Genomic DNA, 18,982 nt, shown 5'->3' with positions numbered 1-18,982 from the left:
AAATAAATATATAAAATCTTAAAAAAAAAATAAATAAACATGCAGTGGCTTATGATGTAAAACCTAATTATTTGGGTTGTGATGGTCAGTTTCAAACTTAGGAACTTGCAGTTTCAGAGGATACAAAGGTAACTAAACTCCTTGTTCTCCTTGTTTATACAGTAACATGTTCTATGCTTGTTACAAAGTATGTATTTCTTTGTGTGTAGCTCAGAATTTCATACTCTAAGAATTTCATACTTCTAAGCTTTTCTTTGGCAAATTGCCAGTGATGGTGGTGGTGATTTGCCAGTTACTATTTTAAAATTAGAGGGTCCTTTTAGGGCTGAGTATTTGTGCCCAGAGTAGAGGTACTAATGTTATTAGTCATTAATTAATTAATTACTTAGAGTCATTAATTACATTTACCTTTTGCCAAGACTTGGAGCTATATTACAGGTGGGAAGAATCTCATTAATTAATGAACTTGGAAATTGTCATAGTTTTACTGTTTTATTTATTTATTTGTTTTTTTAGTTTTACTGTTTTAGATGGGGATTAAAAGTGAAGGACTCTCCAATATTCTTGATGGTCACTATTCCTTGAAATTTATAGACAGATGGCATCCCATTTCAGACAGCTTTTTTCCTATTTGGAAAGCCGACATCACATCTAAAACTTTTCCACAATGGGATACATTCAGTTGATTATTTCTTACTAAATCTCTGCACCTCATTTTTTTATAGCTCTCCTTCAGGAAACATATGATACCTAGTTTAAGCTCACAAAAAGCAGTTTAAATGGGAAGTAGTTTTATAGAATTGTCCTTCATTCAAGTAATTGCTGTTTCCTATTCTGAAGCTCCTTTCCCAGGGAAAGCAAAGCTTTCTACTTTGATCACCAAAGCAGTCTGGTCTGCTTTGTGCTTTTATTATTGTAGTTTCTCCCAGCCCCCACCAGAATTTATTTTACAACCTGTAACACTACATATAGAGATACTGCTTAATGGTTTTCTGTTTGTTTGTTTTACTGCCCTAGGACTCTGTGTGTTTTCAAGGAAGAAAGTTATTTTAATGACTTTTATGTTCGGTTCACTTCTGCATTTGTTGCTTGCTGTCTTTAGGAAGAGAAAGCCAGTTTCATTAGCGCAGATGTAGGCGGTTTATACTTGTTTGGGTGGATGTTCTTACAAATGCTTAGCACTTTACTTAGTAGTATGGTGTTTCCTGAGATTCTTGGGTACTGGAAGTTACAGTTTCATGATCTCTTATCTGCAGTTCTGTAATGTATAAGGCTCTGAAAATCAAGAGTCTTCTTACTTGGTAGCTTGACCCAGTCTGAGCTGACATGAAGCTATTTGCTGCTTTACTTATTACCATTTAGTGGGAATTATCCATGCATTTCGCTGTAGAAATACTAATGTTTTGATTAGTAGACCCTGTTGAGAGTGTTAATCTAATACTATATTATATATACGATTTTAAACTCAAGTTTTGAAATCTGGCCCATAGGATTTCTGATGAGGAGTTGTAGATTTATATTACTATTCTTGGTGAACTTGTTTATTTTATGTTTTATGTATAGTGTAGGTGTGGAAATGGGAGAGTAGCCAGTGACAGGGACTGGATTATGGTAGGACAGACCTACCATAATAACCTCTCTCAGTCTCAGTTTTATCCTCTGTAAAATGAACTCGGTGATAACCACTCTGAGTTGGTAGTAGTGATTAAATGAGATAACATAATTCTTTTTTTTTTTTAAGGTTTTATTTAATTACCTGACAAATGAGAAATAGGCAGAGAGGGAGGCAGAGAGAGAGAGAATGGGAAACAGGCTCCCTGCTGAGCAGAGAGCCCCATGTGGGGCTCCATCCCAGGACCCTGAGATCATTACCTGAGCAAAAGGCAGAGCCTTAACCCACTGAGCTGCCTAGGCGCCCCAAAATAATGGGAACAACCTAAGTCAACCTAAGTGTTCATCAATAGATGAATGGATAAAGAAGATGGGGCATATGCACGCGCATGTGTACATTGTATACATACACACGCATACAGGAATATTACTGACTCATAAAAAAGAAAATCTGCCATTCGTGACAACATGGAGGGACCTAGAGGTTATTATGCCAAGTGAAATAAGACAGAAAGACAAATACCATATGATTTCACTTATATGTGGAATCTAAAAACGGACAAACAAAAAAATACAGACTCATAAATACAGAGAACACATTAGTTTTCTGGTTGCCAAAGTAGGGGGTGGCGATGGGCAAAATGGGTGAAGGGGATTAAGAGGTATAAACTTTCAGTAAGAAATATGTCAAAAGAATACAAGGTACAGCATAGGGAATATAGTAATATTGTAAATACAATAATATTATAATATTTTATTGTAATACTGTAGTATAGTCAATAATATTGTAATAACTACCATAATATTGTGATATAAAATTATAATAGCAATATTATAATATTGCAATAATATTGTAATAACTGTCACTCTGTATGGTGACAGATGGTACCTGCACTTACAGTGAGCGTTTCATAATATATGTAATTGTTGAATCACTATGTTGTAGACCTGAAACTGATGTAAATTGGATTAAAAATTAGTTCCTCATTCCTTTCTATAGTCTTACCCTGACAGGGACTTTTTAAACTAAAACTAAGTACGTGTTATTTATATAACTGAGCAGGGTAGCTATGCTTTTATTCTACCTGTTTTACAAAATGGTATTCATTTCTTTCTTTTTGCTGTCCTTGGCCCCTAGGGGAGCATGTAACGTCAAGGTTTAAAAATGAAGTGGAGCGAATGGGTTTTGATATGAACAATGCCTGGAGGATTTCCAACATCAATGAGAAGTACAAGTGAGTTGTATGGGTGCCTATGGACTGTGCTTCACAGCCAGTGCCTTTGCAGAAACCCCAGTTCTCATGCGGCGGAGCATTTGAACTTAGACATAGACCTATTTTTTCAGTGGAATTTTATTATATCTAACTGCATGGTCTTCAGAGTACTTCTTGAGCCTTCTGTTCCCATTGCTGTTACTGGAGTGGAAAAGTGGTATTTCATAGGATTCTAGAACCTTCCTTTCCATCCCCCCTCCAGATCTCTGTTGTTCCAGGTGCGTGCGTTTCCTAGACAGTATTGTGTTCTCATGTAGGCAGGCAGTTTCCATTGGTCTCGTCACCACTTGATGTCACATTGGAGATAGATTCTGTGATCGCAAAGCAGTGATATAACACTTATAAGCTAGTTTTTATGACTTAATTTTACTCCAGATTCTATGAAATAGGCATAAGTACTATTCTGTACTTTCCAACTTCATAGCTATGACCATTTAATCATTAAATATTAATATAATCACTATTAAATATTTCCCATTTCTTGTTTCCTTAAAAGGTGTGAATACTTTGGTATTGGGGGGCAGCTAACTATTATGATTTTGGTGGTCCAAATTTCTATGAAACAAAAGAAAATTGTTCAGGAGATTTAAATTAGTATTTTTCTCCTCTTAAGATCTAGCAGTTGGAGGCATTAATCATTCTGTTTTTCAAACTGCCTCAAATTATGATAGCCATTTTCTTGGTCTGTTTGTGGGTAGCCATCAGAGCAGTGGCTTTTAAATTCTTGATATTTAATCTTCTGGAAATTGAGAACATGTTGTAGATATTTTTTGCAGAATGATCCTAAACTACTTGGTGTTTTCTGCCTCTTCCCCCACTGCATAAGGTAGGCAAGGGCCGCTTCAGGTGGTGGTACAGGAGGAGGAGGAATTTGTGTATTTTAAGATTCGGATTAAAGGTCTTCTTCCCTTCACTGCTAAAAAGGAATATTAGGATACCCATAGAGAGACAATGTCCTATAAGTGAAAAACCTGTCAGAAAGAACTGCTTTTTAGGGCACCAGCCTGACTAGCATGTAGCTACTATCTTCCTCCCTAATGAAAAGAGCTTTATCCCCCCTGAATATAGTTCTAAAGTATGTTTTATGAAGTTATGATTAACAGCTTACTCATATTACTAACTGTGATTATGTATGCAATGTCCTGACTTCTGGTACTGCTTCTGCATACCCTGCCTGTACCTGTTACTTATAATTAGGACACATCAGAGAATATGTTAGTAATTCTGTAAGGTATCTGGAAACTTGAAATTGCAGACTTTTGTCTTTCTTCACATGTTTCCCTTTGACAGAAGCCTGAAAGAGTGAGGGGGTCTGGTAGAGGTTGACAGACTTTCTCTTCTGTAGTTGGACTGTGAACTTTATATAGTTAAGAAGTGACTTCTATGTTTGTTATAAGAGAATGTTAGAGTGAAGTAACTGATTGCCTGTGGGCTCCCCTTATTTCAGATGTTAGGATCACCAAATTCCCAAAGGTAGCCTAAAGTAGAACAGTGCCAGATACTGTCAGGCGACATACACATAAGTAAACACCTAAGGTGACTAGTTTTGCTGAGTAGACCAGGACTCACTTAAAGCTCCATATTGCCTTTTAACTGGCTCTGGGTAGCTTGATCAGCATCCTTATACTGGCTCACCTAGTGTCTCTCCCTCTTTCCCTCCCTGTCTTCTTCCCCCACTCCCTCCTTCTCACCTTCCCCATTAGGCTATGTGGTAGCTATCCACAGGAGCTCATAGTGCCTGCCTGGATCACCGACAAAGAACTAGAGAGTGTAGCAAGCTTCAGGTCCTGGAAGCGCATCCCTGCCGTCGTCTACAGGTAAGTAAGCCTAGCCAGGCCCAGCCTGGTCTGGTGCTGCTGTCCACTGCATGTGGTCTGCTGCTCTGTTGCCGCTAACCTGGGAAGGAAGGAAAGGGTTCAGAGAATTTTCCAGGCAAGCTTGTGCTTCCTTATAGTTAAAGCCACTCTTACAGTGACACACTGATACTTACCGCATTCAGAATACTTGCTGATGGTTCAGGTGATAAGAAAACTTTAATAGAAAAGTGGCTAGTCTTGCTATTTTAAGAGCCTTCTGACATTCTGTGGGAAGATAATGTGTTATACTGCATTTGGCCTTTGGATTGAGAGAGAGGAGTTAAAGTCAAGTAATTTGTGATCGTCTTTGTGGTTGAAACTTTGACACATGAAAGAGCTCTGTTTTGAGAGGGAGCATTAAAAGGAGAAGGCTAGGGCTTGGCTAGATAGAAGATCTTAAAAAGATCAAAGACCTAAGAGCCAGGGGAGGCAAGTTCTAAAAGGGAATGGTGGCGTGGTGTCAAGCACAGGTTTGGGAGTTCAGGTCTTCTCACTGATAACTCTTGCTAAGGCACCTTGAGTAAATTCCCTAATTTACCTCAGCCTGTTTCTAATTAGTAAAATGGAATGACGGTCCTCCTTCAGAGGTATGCTGAGCCACATGAATGCATCTGTGAATACTGGGCTGCTCTAAGCAGTACATGGAGGAGGTTGTATTCCTTGGGACTGTTTTTATATATAACTCATTGAATAGCTCAGCTCTCAAGGACTCAAGTTAAGACTTGAAGAAGTCATTGCCTCTTATTTTGAAATTGTTTCAGATGTCATCTCTTTATAGTATTTACATTCTCCATTCCATTTTTCCAATTTGCAGATTTGGGCTTTCCTTGAATTTGGGCCTAGCCACTGGGGCTCACCCAGAGACTTCCATGCCAGGAAGCATTCCGTTGAAATATTGATGTTGTAGGAAGGGATTTATCTCCTTGTGGGATTTCCACTGAGGTAATCAGCTTGTTCATTTAGTCCACTGATGGCAAATTCTGATGGCTGTCCTGAATAGAGAGAAATGAAAAAGTATTTGTTTCTGGCCCAGTGGAATCCATTAAGTTTTCAATCTCAATTTTCATCACTGTTGTTTTCAGACACCCCTAGAAAAGTAGGTCACCAAATTTACCTATCACTCTAGTGACAAGGATGACACAGGAATTAGAGAGCAGGGAAAGCTGAAAGGATTTGTGTCTTAGCAGTGATTGGCCTATCTCAAATAGGGAAAGCAGCCAGCTGCTGCTCTGTGGCCAACAGCTGTGTTAGATCAGCAGCCCTAGTATTTGTAGGGTTTGTGGACTTTGAGCATAAGAGGAAAGGACTGTCATTTTCAAAGTACAGGGCTTTAGGTGAATTTTCCTTGTTGGTAGAGAAGCCTGTAAGTGCAAGTTAAAGAAAAATTTAGAATAAACAACAGAAACCTTTTTTTCCCTTCTAAAATTTATTCTAGAGGGCATGGGCCATGGGTCCCCCCCCCAGCCCTTTCTAGAGATTATAGTATATATGTATAAATGAAAAATTTATTTCCAATTTCGCTTAGAAAATCTGCTCTCAAAGGATTACAAATGAAAGTTCTTGGTATTAAGAAAAAAAAAAAAAAAGTTCTTGGTATAGTCCAAACAAACTCAGCTAGGCTTTTAGGAACTAGCCTCTGTTTGGGAACATTTTTGAATCTCTGAGCCCCAAACTGGGTTGTTAAAATGGTCAGGAAGTTTTGTAAGGGGTGTAATAGAAGACTGTTTTGGGGATACTCTGCGACTCTCTGCTTTGCCAGGCCAGGTGGCAAGCTGCTTCTGAAATCCAGCATACTTTTACTGAATTTAGTTGTCTGTAGACTGCAGTAAGGATTCCTGAAGTTGCTAGCAGCAGTTACTTGACAGCATCATGCTGAACCAGTGCCTCATTAGTGTTTTTTTCCCACTGTGATGAGAGAGTGTTTAATTGGGTTTATTACTGAAGACCAAGATTGCTCTAACCTAGCAAGGTGCAAAGGGCATCCATCTGTAGTGCAATTCACAGCTCCCCTCTTTGTGCACTGAGTGATTATTAGAAATTTCTAATCATTTAGTGAGCTTGCCTAATACTAACTTAGGAATAGTTTAAGTATTTATGTATTTCTATATAGAATTGAAGCATTCAGTGTTCAGTAGGGGACTCATCCATTGGACATCTTCATTTTTATACCTTTTCCTTGGTTCTGTTTGTTGATATGGTAGAAATGCTCTTTCATGATTTTTAGCTGTATTGTTTTAGTTTTTGATCATGCAGTCAAAAGCATTTTGGAAGACTGCAGAAAACTGCTTATTGCAACAGTTCAGTTGAGGCTGGCTGTTAGAAATGCTATGACCCTTTAAATCCAAGATCCAAGCTGAAGAGTGCCATCTTCTGTTCCTCTTGGGCATTGCTAAGAGCACTGCAGAGAAAGAAGATGCTCAGGAAAGGCCCTGCCAGCCTTTTTTGTGAAGGTTTGGCACAGGTCAGCTCTGTTTCCCAATGCCTATTACATGTGCTAGTAGGCATTTTAGGAATTAGGTTTGATTTCCACTTGGGCTCCATTCAGCAGGTGAGCCCACTGAGCATAGTGGCTAGTGCTTTCTGTTACTGCTAGTCTCTGCTAGTCTCTAGTTTCTGACTAGAGACTAGTTTCTGCTAGTCTCTCTGTTCTGGAGGATTTAAAAACTAAAGTAAACTGATGCTTCCAGTGGAATATGGTTCTTGCTGAATTTCATTGACTGCCTGTGAGCTTTAGGATTAAAAATAAAAACTGTTCTCACATTGTTTCTTCAAGATGACAAATAGATTCAGGAGTATGTTTTACTTAGATCTGTCTCCTATGTATGTGTTATAGATGCATATGAATGTATGTATGTAGATTTTTAAAAGATTTTATTTGAGAGTGCGTGTGAAGTGGGGGAAGAGCAAAGGGAGAGGGACAAGCTGACTCTGTGCTGAGCTCTGTGCTGTGACTGGTTTCTTTAACGTAGGGCCCCATCTCAGGACCCCAAGATCATGACCTGAGCCAAAACCAAGAGTTGAACGCTTAACCGACGGAGTCACCCACCCGGCCCTGTATTTAGATTTTAATGGGAAGTAAGACATAGATATTTCCCCTCCGGGAGATAGAATTGGGAGGCATTTAAACATTTTGCTTACTACTTACTCTGCTAATTTAGTTTTATACCGAACCGATTACTTTTATAACTTTCTAAAAACTACTTTGTGAGTATCACAGTTCACCCTTTTAATGTGTAGTTTGATTTTTTTAAAAAAGATTTTATTTATTTATTTGACAGAGAGATCACAAGTAGATAGAGAGGCAGGCAGAGAGGTGGGGGAAGCAGGCTCCCTGCTGAGCAGAGAGCCCAATGCGGGGCTCAGTCCCAGATCATGACCTGAGCTGAAGGCAGAGGCTTAACCCACTGAGCCACCCAGGTGCCACTGTAGTTGGATTTTTAAAAATATATTCAGAGTTGTGCAATCATCACTACAGTCAATTTTAGTACATATTCACCCTCTCAGAAAGAAACTCCAGACCCATTAGTAGTCACTAGTAATCTACCTTGTACAGATTTGCCCATTCTGAACACTTCTAATAAATGCAGTCATACAATATGTGGCCTTTTGTGACTGGTTTCTTTAACTTAGCATAACATACTCCAGGCTCATCCATGTTGTAGCATTTATTGGAACTTTATACCTTTTGTGCCAAATACTACTTTTGTAACTTTTTTTTTTTAAAGATTTTCATTTATTTATTTATTTGACAGAGACATCACAAGTAGGCAGAGAGGCAGACAGAGGGGGAGAGGGAGGCAGAAAGCCTAATGCGGGGCTCGATCCCAGGACCCTGAGATCATGACCTGAGCTAAAGGCAGAGGCTTAACCCACTGAGCCACCCAGGTGCCCCCTTTTATAACTTTTTAATTGCTAAAATTGCCTAACTAAATTCCTAACTAGGAAAAGACTGGGTTTTACTTTTTAATTTTTTAGTTTTATTTAAGAATTTATTTATTTGACAGAGTGCAAAGGGAGCACAAACAAGGGGAGCTGCAGAGGGAGAGAGGGAGAAGCAGACTCAGGGAGTCCAATGTGGGACTCAATCCCAGGACCCTGAGATGATGAGCTGAGCCGAAGGCAGATGGCTTAACTGACTGAGCCACCCAGGTGCCCCAAGACACTAGGTTTTAATATCACTTTAAAGACTTTTGAGTAAGATTTCTGGTCTTAATTTTTACAAAAGATCTATCAAAAAATAAAAAAGGGTCAGAGTATGGCTTACTGAGGTTTATGCTGTTCCTTCTGAGAGCTTAAGGAAAGGTAGCTTGTATGTTGAGCTATCTGCCTATAATAAGAGCAATTTGTGAGTCATGAAATCTCAGAAGATTTTGTAGAATGGTCCACTGTGGGCCAGGTAAATGTTTGAGTCCCAAAGGTGGGATCTTGTTTTAAAAAGAATCCCCAAGCCATCCATAAGTGTACAGTTGCTGCAGTGGGCCCTCAGAAGTTGTTGTGGAAACAAATTTTTCTGCGTCAGCATCTATTATGCCAGGATATTCAGGCGCAGTATTAAGAAGAGATTAATGTTTCATTATTGAATAGCAGAATTAGTGTAGTATTTGTAGATTATATTTTTACCCAGTTTTCAAAAAATAAATTTGAAGATTCAAATGTTTGCTTAATGAATATAAATTTTTTTTTCTAAGAGCACACATTTATCATTTTGTTGCTGACTTTACAAGGGCCTCAAAAATGATCAATTTTTGAGAAAGATTCAGATAGGTTTTGTTGTTTATTCTTGATGCTATAGAAGATTCTGCCCTGAGAGGATTTGAAGCTCACCCATCACTTACCTGTATTCATGCTCTTCATTAACACATTTAAAATCCACTACCTGACTTTTGTATGAGCACAGAGCATCGGAATGGGGCCGCTGAGATGGGTAATGGGGTCTTATTCCTTGCACAGGCACCAGAGTAATGGAGCTGTCATTGCCCGCTGTGGACAGCCGGAGGTCAGCTGGTGGGGCTGGCGAAATGCTGATGATGAGCACCTGGTGCAGTCGGTAGCCAAAGCTTGTGCCTCTGACTCCCGATCAAGTGGCAGCAAGCTGTCAACTAGGAACAGTTCTCGAGACTTTCCCAATGCGGGAGACCTTTCTGATGTGGAATTTGGTAAGATGCTCCCTGGATCCAGCAGCAGAAATTTTTAGAGTATCTTTGAGAACTTTTTCTTGAGTAGCCTTTCCTTGTAAGACCTATAATTTGTTTCATAGGAGAGAGAGGCTGAAGCTTCAGTTGATGGGATTATTTGAGGAATCATAGGTCTGGACAGTGAACCAGACAACTATTTCAGATTTGGCTTAAGAGGGCTAATGTGTCTGTTGACTTTCTAGTCATTGTGACAACAGTGGGGTATGTATGTGATAGGGGACCTGGAATTTCTCCAGACCATGACAGGAGTCACCAGTCTTCATGAAAAGACTATACATGTAGAAATGAGATAAAGGAGACTGGTAGACAAAACAGAAGATAGAGAAGTCCTGTGTATTAAGGGTTCTGGTTAGGTGGGTTTCATTTAATTGAGGGTTTTTATTTCTTGGTATTGTAGGAGGTGTTTTTAATTCTTATTTTGCACAATTTTGGGGAGAGATGGGTTCATTCTAGTTTTTCACTCCTACCCGTGATGTTCCTAGATTCTTCTCTGTCGAATGCTTCAGGAGCAGACAGTTTAGCCATCCAACCGCAGAAGCTTTTGATCTTGGACGCACGTTCCTATGCTGCAGCTGTGGCAAACCGAGCCAAAGGAGGAGGCTGTGAATGCCCGGGTGAGGTGTATGGTACTTTGTCCCCTGATACTGTTCTCATGAACCCAGCCCATGCCCGGCTGGGTCTTAGTTCTCAATTTGAAATGAACGGCAAACTATGTTCTTCAGCCTATCTTGAGAGAGCCAGAGCTGTTTGGATTCTTAACACTTGTTTCTTTTCAGGGAAGTGGAGGAGGAGGTGCAGGGAAACCAAATAATCTTCCTTCCTAACCTTTAGATGATAAAGAAAGTAAATCCTCCCCGTAATAAGGCCTGTTCATGTTTGGAAGCTGCTTCTTTAGTGGCTCAATTTCTCAGCCTTCTAAAAGCTTTTCGTTGCCTTTGACGGTGGGTTTACTCCTCACTCACCTCAGAGAAAACTTCCCACATGGCTTCTACTTAGAAAGGCTGGGGTGGAAGGTGAAGCACCAAATATAGGACTCTAGCAGCACACCTCTGTCCTGACCTATAGCACCCCTGCTTTCTGAATGTATTCTCCAAGGAGGGACCCCTCAGTGCCAGTGGTACGCTGATGGAGCAGGGAGAGGTTCCAGGCTCCTTCATCAGGATGTGATCTCAACTGGAAATTGAAAGCAGTTGTGTGAAGGCGATAAGTGAATACATAAAATGCATTGTTCTGCCAGCTTCTTTTCGAAGCGATTCCAGAGCTACAAGTTAGCTGTGGCCCAAGAAGTTAACCTGAGATGGGATAGCAGGCTATAGATCTTTTTAAAAAAACAAAAAACAACAAAAAAACTTTTGTTTTATGTCCATATCTTCACAAATCTAACTTTCCTTTTTGCAGAAACAGCTAAAATTCAAGCACTGTTTTTCCTGTGATAAAAGGACTAGACTAATAGGCATCAAAATAGCAGTTTCTTTCGTCAGCAACTATAATGGATTTGCTTTATAGCCTGTTTGCTGCTTTTAAATTTGGCCATGTGGGCTTTAAAGTCAACATATTTTTGTTCTCTTTATTGTTGTTCTCTGCAGAGTATTACCCAAACTGTGAGGTCGTGTTTATGGGGATGGCAAATATTCATTCAATTAGGAGGAGTTTTCAGTCTCTGCGGTTGCTGTGCACACAGATGCCGGATCCGGGAAAGTAAGACTTTGGCCTTAGCTTTAATTTTGCATTGCCTTTTTTCTTTCTTTCTTAATGAGTTTGGAGGTATCTTTTCTTCTGTTTCTTGGTACACTTCGGTCTTACTTTCAGTCCCTGTGTGCATTCTCCTTTCTATGTTAGGAGCACAGTAGCAAAAATCTAGCCCTTTGAAAGGTTTAAAGATGTGGAGCACAAAACAGATCTCAGTCCTCAGAAGCCCTGCCTTCTTGTTTTTCCTGGGACCTCTAATATTCTGCATTGTTTTTGGCTCATTTTTAATTCTTTGGTTTTTGACATCCTATAGGTAAACTGGGGGGGGGGGGGTTTACCTTGAGTCAAAATTTATTCATCATGTTGTAAAAAAGGGTTAAACTTGCCATTTGGTGAATCCTTTTACATTTGCTTCTGAGTCCTAAACTACCCTCTCTCATTACGAACATTGCCACATTTTAATTGCTTGTTAAAATTTGCAGTGAGGTAGGTGAAGTAATACTCCCTCCCCGCCCACCCAAGGGAACTGGTTGAATACAAGAAAAATTAGCAGTAATGGTCTGTGAAACAAATACGGACAGATAAATATTTAAAAGACCCTGTTTTACTATTTCAGGAAGCCAGAAATGGTGCCAGAGAAGACAGAATTTTCTCTTTTCTGGTGTTTGTGCTAGAGCCCATAGCTGTTTCCCTGGGTTCTGTTCAGTAGATCTGATCATATCAAGTTTTGCAGAATTCCTTGATTTATTCAATCAAATGGCTGGTTGAACCACTTGTACTAACACTTGGTAGTAAGGGATTAGATTCATCGCAGTTGGAATCAGCCCAGAGGGTGGAGCGCAATTGTCTTTGGGGAAAAAGCCTGACCCAAGAATGAGCTTGCTTCTCCGCTATGGGGATTAGCAACTCGTATTTGCTACACAGCCAGCAGTGCTCTCTTCCCCAAAGGTGGGCCATAGAAAGAGCCTGGCTGAGGTCTCAGCAGATCTGCTACTAATTGACTATGTGACTTTAACCAAGTGGCATAATTACTATTTCCTTCAGAAGACTCCAGAAAGAACTACTTATATGGGATATATAACTACCATGGACTGAAAAATACTAGATACCCATTCTCAGAAACTAGCCTTAAGATTTTTAGAACAAAAATTCTATTAATTACTGTCCTATTTCTAAAGCTGTCCTCTATTGCATAGTAGGGGTTAACCTGCATCTATATACATGCTTTATAAAGACAGAGATTTGTTTGTTTGGGCACTGTTTTATTTGGAGGGAAAGATCTTTGGGAATTGCCTTTTAATTTCACGGGTATTTGGCATGATGCAGTAAATTATAAAAATCTGCATTTCCTTTCCCCTTCTGTTTTTATTTTTATAGTTGGCTCTCAGCCCTTGAAAGCACAAAATGGCTCCATCACCTGTCTGTGCTCCTGAAGTCAGCACTTCTGGTAGTACACGCTGTGGATCGTGATCAGCGGCCCGTCCTAGCGCACTGCTCAGATGGCTGGGACCGCACTCCCCAGATTGTGGCATTGGCTAAGCTCTTGCTGGATCCATATTACCGAACCATAGAGGTGGGTGCATCCCAAGAGTAGGATTTGGTACATCAGTATGAGTGGGCGAAACCTTGGATGGTTTTATGATCAGTTTTGGTCTTGGTGGTTAGGCCTAAAGAGAGTGAAATTTGTTTTAAAACTATTGCTCCTTTACCTTGAGCTAAATTGTGGTGGTGCCTCCCACAGTTCTTGTGTCTTTTAAAATGGAGCAGATTGTGGATAACAAGGTATTGAGAAATTAGACATGTTTCCCCCTGTGTCTATTTACTTGGAAAAGTTTTGGCTGCTCCAGGAAAATGGGGATATTATAGTAGGATCTTGGCATGCTCATCCTGATAATGGGTCCAGATATCACTGCAGTGTTCTGTGGAGAAAGAGCCCTACTCTGAAAGAACTACATGGTGGGTTAAAGATAAAAGAAAAGCCATAAAGGTGCCCTAAAATACATGTAAATCTGGGGTAGGTAAAGATATTAGAAACAAGACTTAGTTAAGTATAACACAAAATAAAGAAATTAAAAAATAAGTTTAGAAGAAATGTGGTTCTTACACTACATACTGAAAGAAAGTATAGACTCAGGAAAGGCTTAGATAAATCATTAGTACCCATTTGATAATTATGGAATAGAGTTGAGTGAAGTGGGAAATTGCCCTAAGGATGTGTTCCATGGAGACCTTGGCTATGGGGCTGGGTCAGGCCCTCCTGTTGGGCTTACTGGGAGGGTATTAAAAGGGATTATTACTGTTAGTCCTGACAGGCTCAGGACTGTCATAGTCTGCATAGATAAGTACAAATGGTCTATCCCGGGTGTTTCCCTGCAGGGTTTCCAGGTCCTCGTGGAGATGGAGTGGCTGGATTTTGGTCACAAGTTTGCTGACCGGTGTGGTCATGGGGAGAACTCCGATGATCTGAACGAGCGCTGCCCCGTGTTTCTGCAGTGGCTTGATTGCGTTCATCAGCTTCAGAGGCAATTTCCTTGCTCTTTTGAGTTCAATGAAGCATTCCTTGTGAGTTTGGGCTTGTAATTCTTTATTTTGGGGACCTTCTAAAATTATGGGGGTATCAATACAAATGTTAGTGAGGTAGTTTTCACATGAAACTATGAATTCTTTTTAGAATTTAATAAGGGCCATTCTTTCTCCCAGTTCTAATTAAAAACAGTAAGAAGTATGTGTTTATTCAATGAATATAGATGTATTAGGTTTGCATAAAGTCTTTGAGTTGTTTTATACTTAGCTTTTAAAATAGATGATAGAAGTCCTAAATATTTAGAGAAATAATGGGGGTGCCTGGCTGGCTCAGTCGGTGAAGCATTTGACACTTGATCCTCGGGGTTGTAAGTTCGAGCCTCCCGATGGGTGTAGAGATTTTTAAAAATAAAAGAGAAATAATAGAATATCCTTGGCTCCCTCCAGTCCATCTGCCAATCTCCTCACTGTCCCATTTCCCCCCACCCTGGACCCTGGCTTGTGTCCCACACTCACTGCACCCTTTCCTTTGACAGAGGACTCACTATCTTTGCCCTTTTCCAGCCTCTCCATCCACTGCTGCACCGCCTTCCATTGCTTGTCCTCTCCTCAGCTGCATGGTGCCAGCATTTCTCTCCTCTGCATTTTGCATTGGCGTATTTCCCTCTCTACCACATCGTTGCCGTTAGTACTCAGACGTGGCATAGTACCTCCCATCCCCTGAAAACCCTTTCTCAGCTTTGCATCTCTTGCCAGCTATTAATTATTTCCTGTATCTCATTTCTTCACAGCAGAGCTCAAGTCTTCTGCATTTACTGTCTCAAATTCCTTTTTTCCCATTCTCTTAAACCCAGTCAGGTTCAGGTGTTCCCCCAACCACTTTAGCAGAGCTGTGGCTTTCATGTTGCTAATCCAGTGATCAGCTCTCTGTCTTCATCTTGCTAAGAAGTTTGTTTGTTTGTTTTTAAATTCAGGTATAATTGACAATATAATACTAGTTTCAGGTATACAACATAATTCTATATTTGTGTATATTGTGAAATACTCACAATAATTAACATCCATTGCCACACAAATTTTTTTTCTTGTGAGAACTTTTAAGACCTACTCTTAGCAATTTTCAGATACGCAGTAGAGTATTAACTATATTCACCATCCTGTACATTACATCTCCAGGACTGACTTATTTTATACCTGGAGTTTCGTTTCTTTGACTCTCTTCAGTTTACTCTTTGGCACTGTTTTAGTAACACCTTTCTTGAAACCCTTTCTTCAGTTGACTGCCAGTACAAACTCTGCCTTATTTCTTCTCTGCCTCACTAGCTGGTCCTTTTTGTCTCCTGTGCTAGTTCCTTCATATCTTCCCAGTACTGAATGTTGGAATGCTCCAGCACTCAGCCGCAAAGGTGCTTCTGTATCTCACTGCCTCTCTGGGAATTTCCTCCAGTCTCGATGGCTCTGATTGCTATCCATGATTCCTACATTTATAATTATGTCTTCAGCTCAGATCTCTCCACTTAACTCCAGACTCGCATACCCAACTGTGACTGCTCAGTATCTTCACATGGATGTCTTAACGGTATTTCACACGTAACCTGTTCAAAGCTTGGTTCTTAAGTTCCACATCTTCCCACCCAAAATCTGATCTTCCAGAAGTCTTCGCCCCCATTAGGGGGCAACTCAGTCCTTCCATTTACTTCGGGCAGAAACTCATATGGCCTGCCCAACTCTCCTCCTCCCCCTTTCATACTCCATATTCAGTCTGTCAGATCTGCAGCTTTGCTTCCAAAATGTATCTAAAACCTGATTACTTCTTGCTATCTCTACTATTCCTACACTGGTCCAAAGTTATCACCATCTCCTGCCTTAATTCTGGAGAGTCAACCCAGCAACTAGAGGGATCTTTCTTTTTTCTTTATTTTAAAGATTTATCCATTCATTTATTTTAGAGAAAGCACACAAGCAGGGGGAGGGGCAGAGAGAGAGAGGGAGAGAATCTGAAGCAGATCCCCTGCTGAGCACAGAGCCTGATGTGGGGCTTGATCTTACCACCTGACACTATGACCTGAACCAAAATCAAGAGCTGGCTGCTTAACTGATTGAGCCACCCTGGCTCCTAGAGGGATCTAGGGGTAGTCCTTCTAAAACATAACTGAGACCATGTCATTCCTCTGCTCAAGAACCTCCAATGATTTCCATTTCACACAGTAAAAGCCAGTCCTTAAAATGGCCTGCAGAGCTGTCCTAGAGCTTACCTCTCTAGATTCATTTCCTGCCATTGCCCTCCTTGTACAGTGTCCTTCAGTGACACTGGCCGCCTTCTGTTCTTAGAAATTGCAACCATGCGCTCACCTCAACACCTTTGTGCTGGCTGCTGGCTGTTGGCCTCTGCTTGGAGCATTTCCCCCTCAGATACCCTCTTAACTTGCTCTCTCACTTCTTTCTCCTGCTGCCCTATGTGTGCCCTGTCCCTCTTACCCTGCCTTACTGTGGTCCACAGCAGTGGTCACCTCTCCCCCACAGTTAGAATCAGCTCTTTCAAGGCAGGAGAGTCATCTGAGAGTCGTCGCCTACCCAGTACCCCTAGAAATGTCTGGGGTGTGTCAGATGCTCAGGATGATTTGTTGAGTGAAAAGCTGTTTAGAAATGTGCTTTCAGTTCAGACTTGTGTTGCACACTGACCTGCTCTTGTACCCGAGTGATAATGATCTGTCGCTCTGGAGTGTGGCTGTTAACTCGGAACTTCTCAAACTGGTTGCAGGGAGGCCAAGAGGAGTGGGGTGCCAGCGATCTGTCTTTGCTCTTTTGAATCAGGAATGCTAGTGGTTGGGGTTGGTGGTACGAGGAGGCAGCTCTTCCGTGGCTTCCTTGGTTTCCCCATCCTTATGGAGTGTGAATTCTGAGGTGCTCTCAGGGATGTTGGGGAATGGGGGCTCAGCGGGGCTACCCTTCCCCCAGAGACATATACCCTGTTGCTTGATTTTGGACTCCTATAGGTGAAACTGGTGCAACATACCTATTCCTGCCTGTTTGGAACATTCCTGTGCAACAATGCCAAGGAGAGAGGGGAAAAGCATACTCAGGAGCGGACGTGTTCTGTGTGGTCGTTGCTTCGGGCAGGCAACAAGGCTTTCAAAAACCTACTGTATTCCTCTCAGTCGGAAGCCGTATGTATCCTTCAGCCTTTCCTCTCTGATCAGCAGAAGGAATTTGGGGGTGGTGACATATGGGAGCCATTTTCGGTAGTGACTGTTTTCTAAGAGGCATCTCTGTTTTCTCAAGCAAACTTGTTTTCTCTGTTTCTTCCATCTGTCCCAAGGAAGGCTTGTTTCCTGGTGCTGCTCTGATCTGCTTCTAACCCCTTTTTGCTTAGGGTGGTTTGATTTAATACCCATCTCTGTTTTGCCACTCCAGACACGAACCTTTTTTGACACCTCTTTTAGAGCTTAACTCACTCTTGACATGTTCGGTCTAACAAATGGAAGGGGAACCTAGTTGTCCCCTGGGTGCCCATGATAGCTTAGGAGCTGCCACCAGGCCCCTGGCACCATTCCAGTGCCATCAGGTGATGATGTGCACTGCAGCTCCTGTCTCTGAGAGCAGAAGTGTGTTTGACACTAGCATGTGTGTCCATGTGATTTTCTGCTCACATGGAGAGCTGGTAGACTTTTTTCTGCAAAGGAGCACCTTCAGTTAAGCAGAGGAAAGGAGGCACACACATCTGTGTTGATACATGGTGATATTCCTTTTTTCAGAATGCATCTTAAATCTAAAGAAGTCAAAAGGAAGCTTCATGAGAGGTTGTATTGCTTCACTAGACTGTTAACATGCTTCTCACTACATTTAAGTAGTCAAAGGAAAGATTTACACTAACTGCTTCTCTCTTTCCTTCACTGTGCCTGCTGGGGAAGTCACAGTATAGGAAGAAAATTCCCTTCTTTTCCCATAATTAATTTAAGTGATCCTATACAACAGGTTTGATGGTGTTTTCGGAAGCCACCGTTTTTGTACAAGGAAACATAGTTACCATTTAGTGAAATGACTCACTTTCATATGTAGTAAAAGCAACTAAAACCAAGCTGATATGAAAGTAGGTCATTCAATAAAGGGGACCTAAGAAGTAATTAATGAGAAATAGATTTTTAAAAATCTTTTAGATTTTCATGCCCACAGGAGGCCCTCAGGTGGGAAATGCAGCTGGTACACACCTTTTGGATTACAGCTTGGTGACTTTTTGACCCTCATTTCTGGATTTGTTTAAACCTGTATCCCCTCTGCTTTCCTGTCAGGTGCTGTACCCTGTGTGTCACGTGCGTAACCTGATGCTATGGAGCGCAGTGTACCTGCCCTGTCCATCCCCATCCACCCCCGTGGACGACAGCTGTGCACCGTACCCAGCCCCTGGCACCAGCCCTGATGATCCGCCCCTGAGCCGGTGAGCCCGCGTTTGATGCTGAGCCTCCAATCCCTCATGGGTGTGCTTCTGTGTTGGGCACACACAGGCATGGTCAGAGATCATGGTGTCCAGCTCCACATGTCTCGCCTAGATCTCTGAAGTTTAACTCAGGGCAGGTTATAAGGGTTTCAGGCTTTGAGGCCATGAGAGTCTCATTTCCTGAAGGGCACTGGGCCCTGTCACTGTATTGCTCGGCTGCATGCAACAAGCCATTTCTCAGTTAATGTGCAAACCTCTAGGTTCCTTGTGACCCTCTGGCTTGAGTTTCAGCCACTGCTCTGTGCTCTTGCCTTTCTGCTGTCATTTGTCTTGTTGGGGTTGAAAGGCAAATGCTGTCAGATACAAAGTTTGGCTTTGCCACTGGAGAATTAACTTTAC

General features: G+C 41.3%; 1 protein-coding gene and 1 long non-coding RNA gene across 20 annotated transcripts in view; one reads left to right on the top strand and one right to left on the bottom strand.

Annotated features, from left to right (window-relative positions):
* The window catches only part of MTMR3 (myotubularin related protein 3), a 139,503-nt gene that overhangs the window by 111,953 nt on the left and 8,568 nt on the right, over positions 1–18,982 (top strand). For all 18 annotated transcript variants that reach the window (XM_082697983.1, XM_082697977.1, XM_082697993.1 and 15 more), the window contains 9 exons: positions 2,750–2,846; positions 4,589–4,702; positions 9,692–9,897; positions 10,419–10,550; positions 11,523–11,634; positions 13,003–13,198; positions 14,002–14,187; positions 17,145–17,315; positions 18,438–18,583. In XM_082697983.1, coding sequence (XP_082554109.1) covers positions 2,750–2,846; positions 4,589–4,702; positions 9,692–9,897; positions 10,419–10,550; positions 11,523–11,634; positions 13,003–13,198; positions 14,002–14,187; positions 17,145–17,315; positions 18,438–18,583 — 1,360 coding nt within the window. The remainder of the gene's footprint in view (positions 1–2,749; positions 2,847–4,588; positions 4,703–9,691; positions 9,898–10,418; positions 10,551–11,522; positions 11,635–13,002; positions 13,199–14,001; positions 14,188–17,144; positions 17,316–18,437; positions 18,584–18,982) is intronic.
* The window catches only part of LOC309847585, a 49,753-nt gene continuing 33,623 nt past the window's right edge, over positions 2,853–18,982 (bottom strand). Inside the window, exons 2-5 of one of the 2 annotated variants that reach the window (XR_014302503.1) lie at positions 5,599–5,796; positions 4,876–4,966; positions 4,577–4,781; positions 2,853–3,196 (exon numbers count right to left, since the gene is read on the bottom strand). This is a non-coding gene — a long non-coding RNA (uncharacterized lncRNA). Of the gene's footprint in view, positions 3,197–4,576; positions 4,782–4,875; positions 5,797–18,982 lie in introns of both variants that reach the window. The other variant, XR_014302504.1, reaches the window with a different exon arrangement.

The sequence above is a fragment of the Mustela nivalis genome (assembly GCF_964662115.1).
Source record: "Mustela nivalis genome assembly, chromosome: 14".
In the NCBI taxonomy this organism is placed as follows: domain Eukaryota; kingdom Metazoa; phylum Chordata; class Mammalia; order Carnivora; family Mustelidae; genus Mustela; species Mustela nivalis.
Note: the sequence above shows the minus strand (reverse complement) of the source record. Positions and strands in the feature narration are given on the sequence as shown.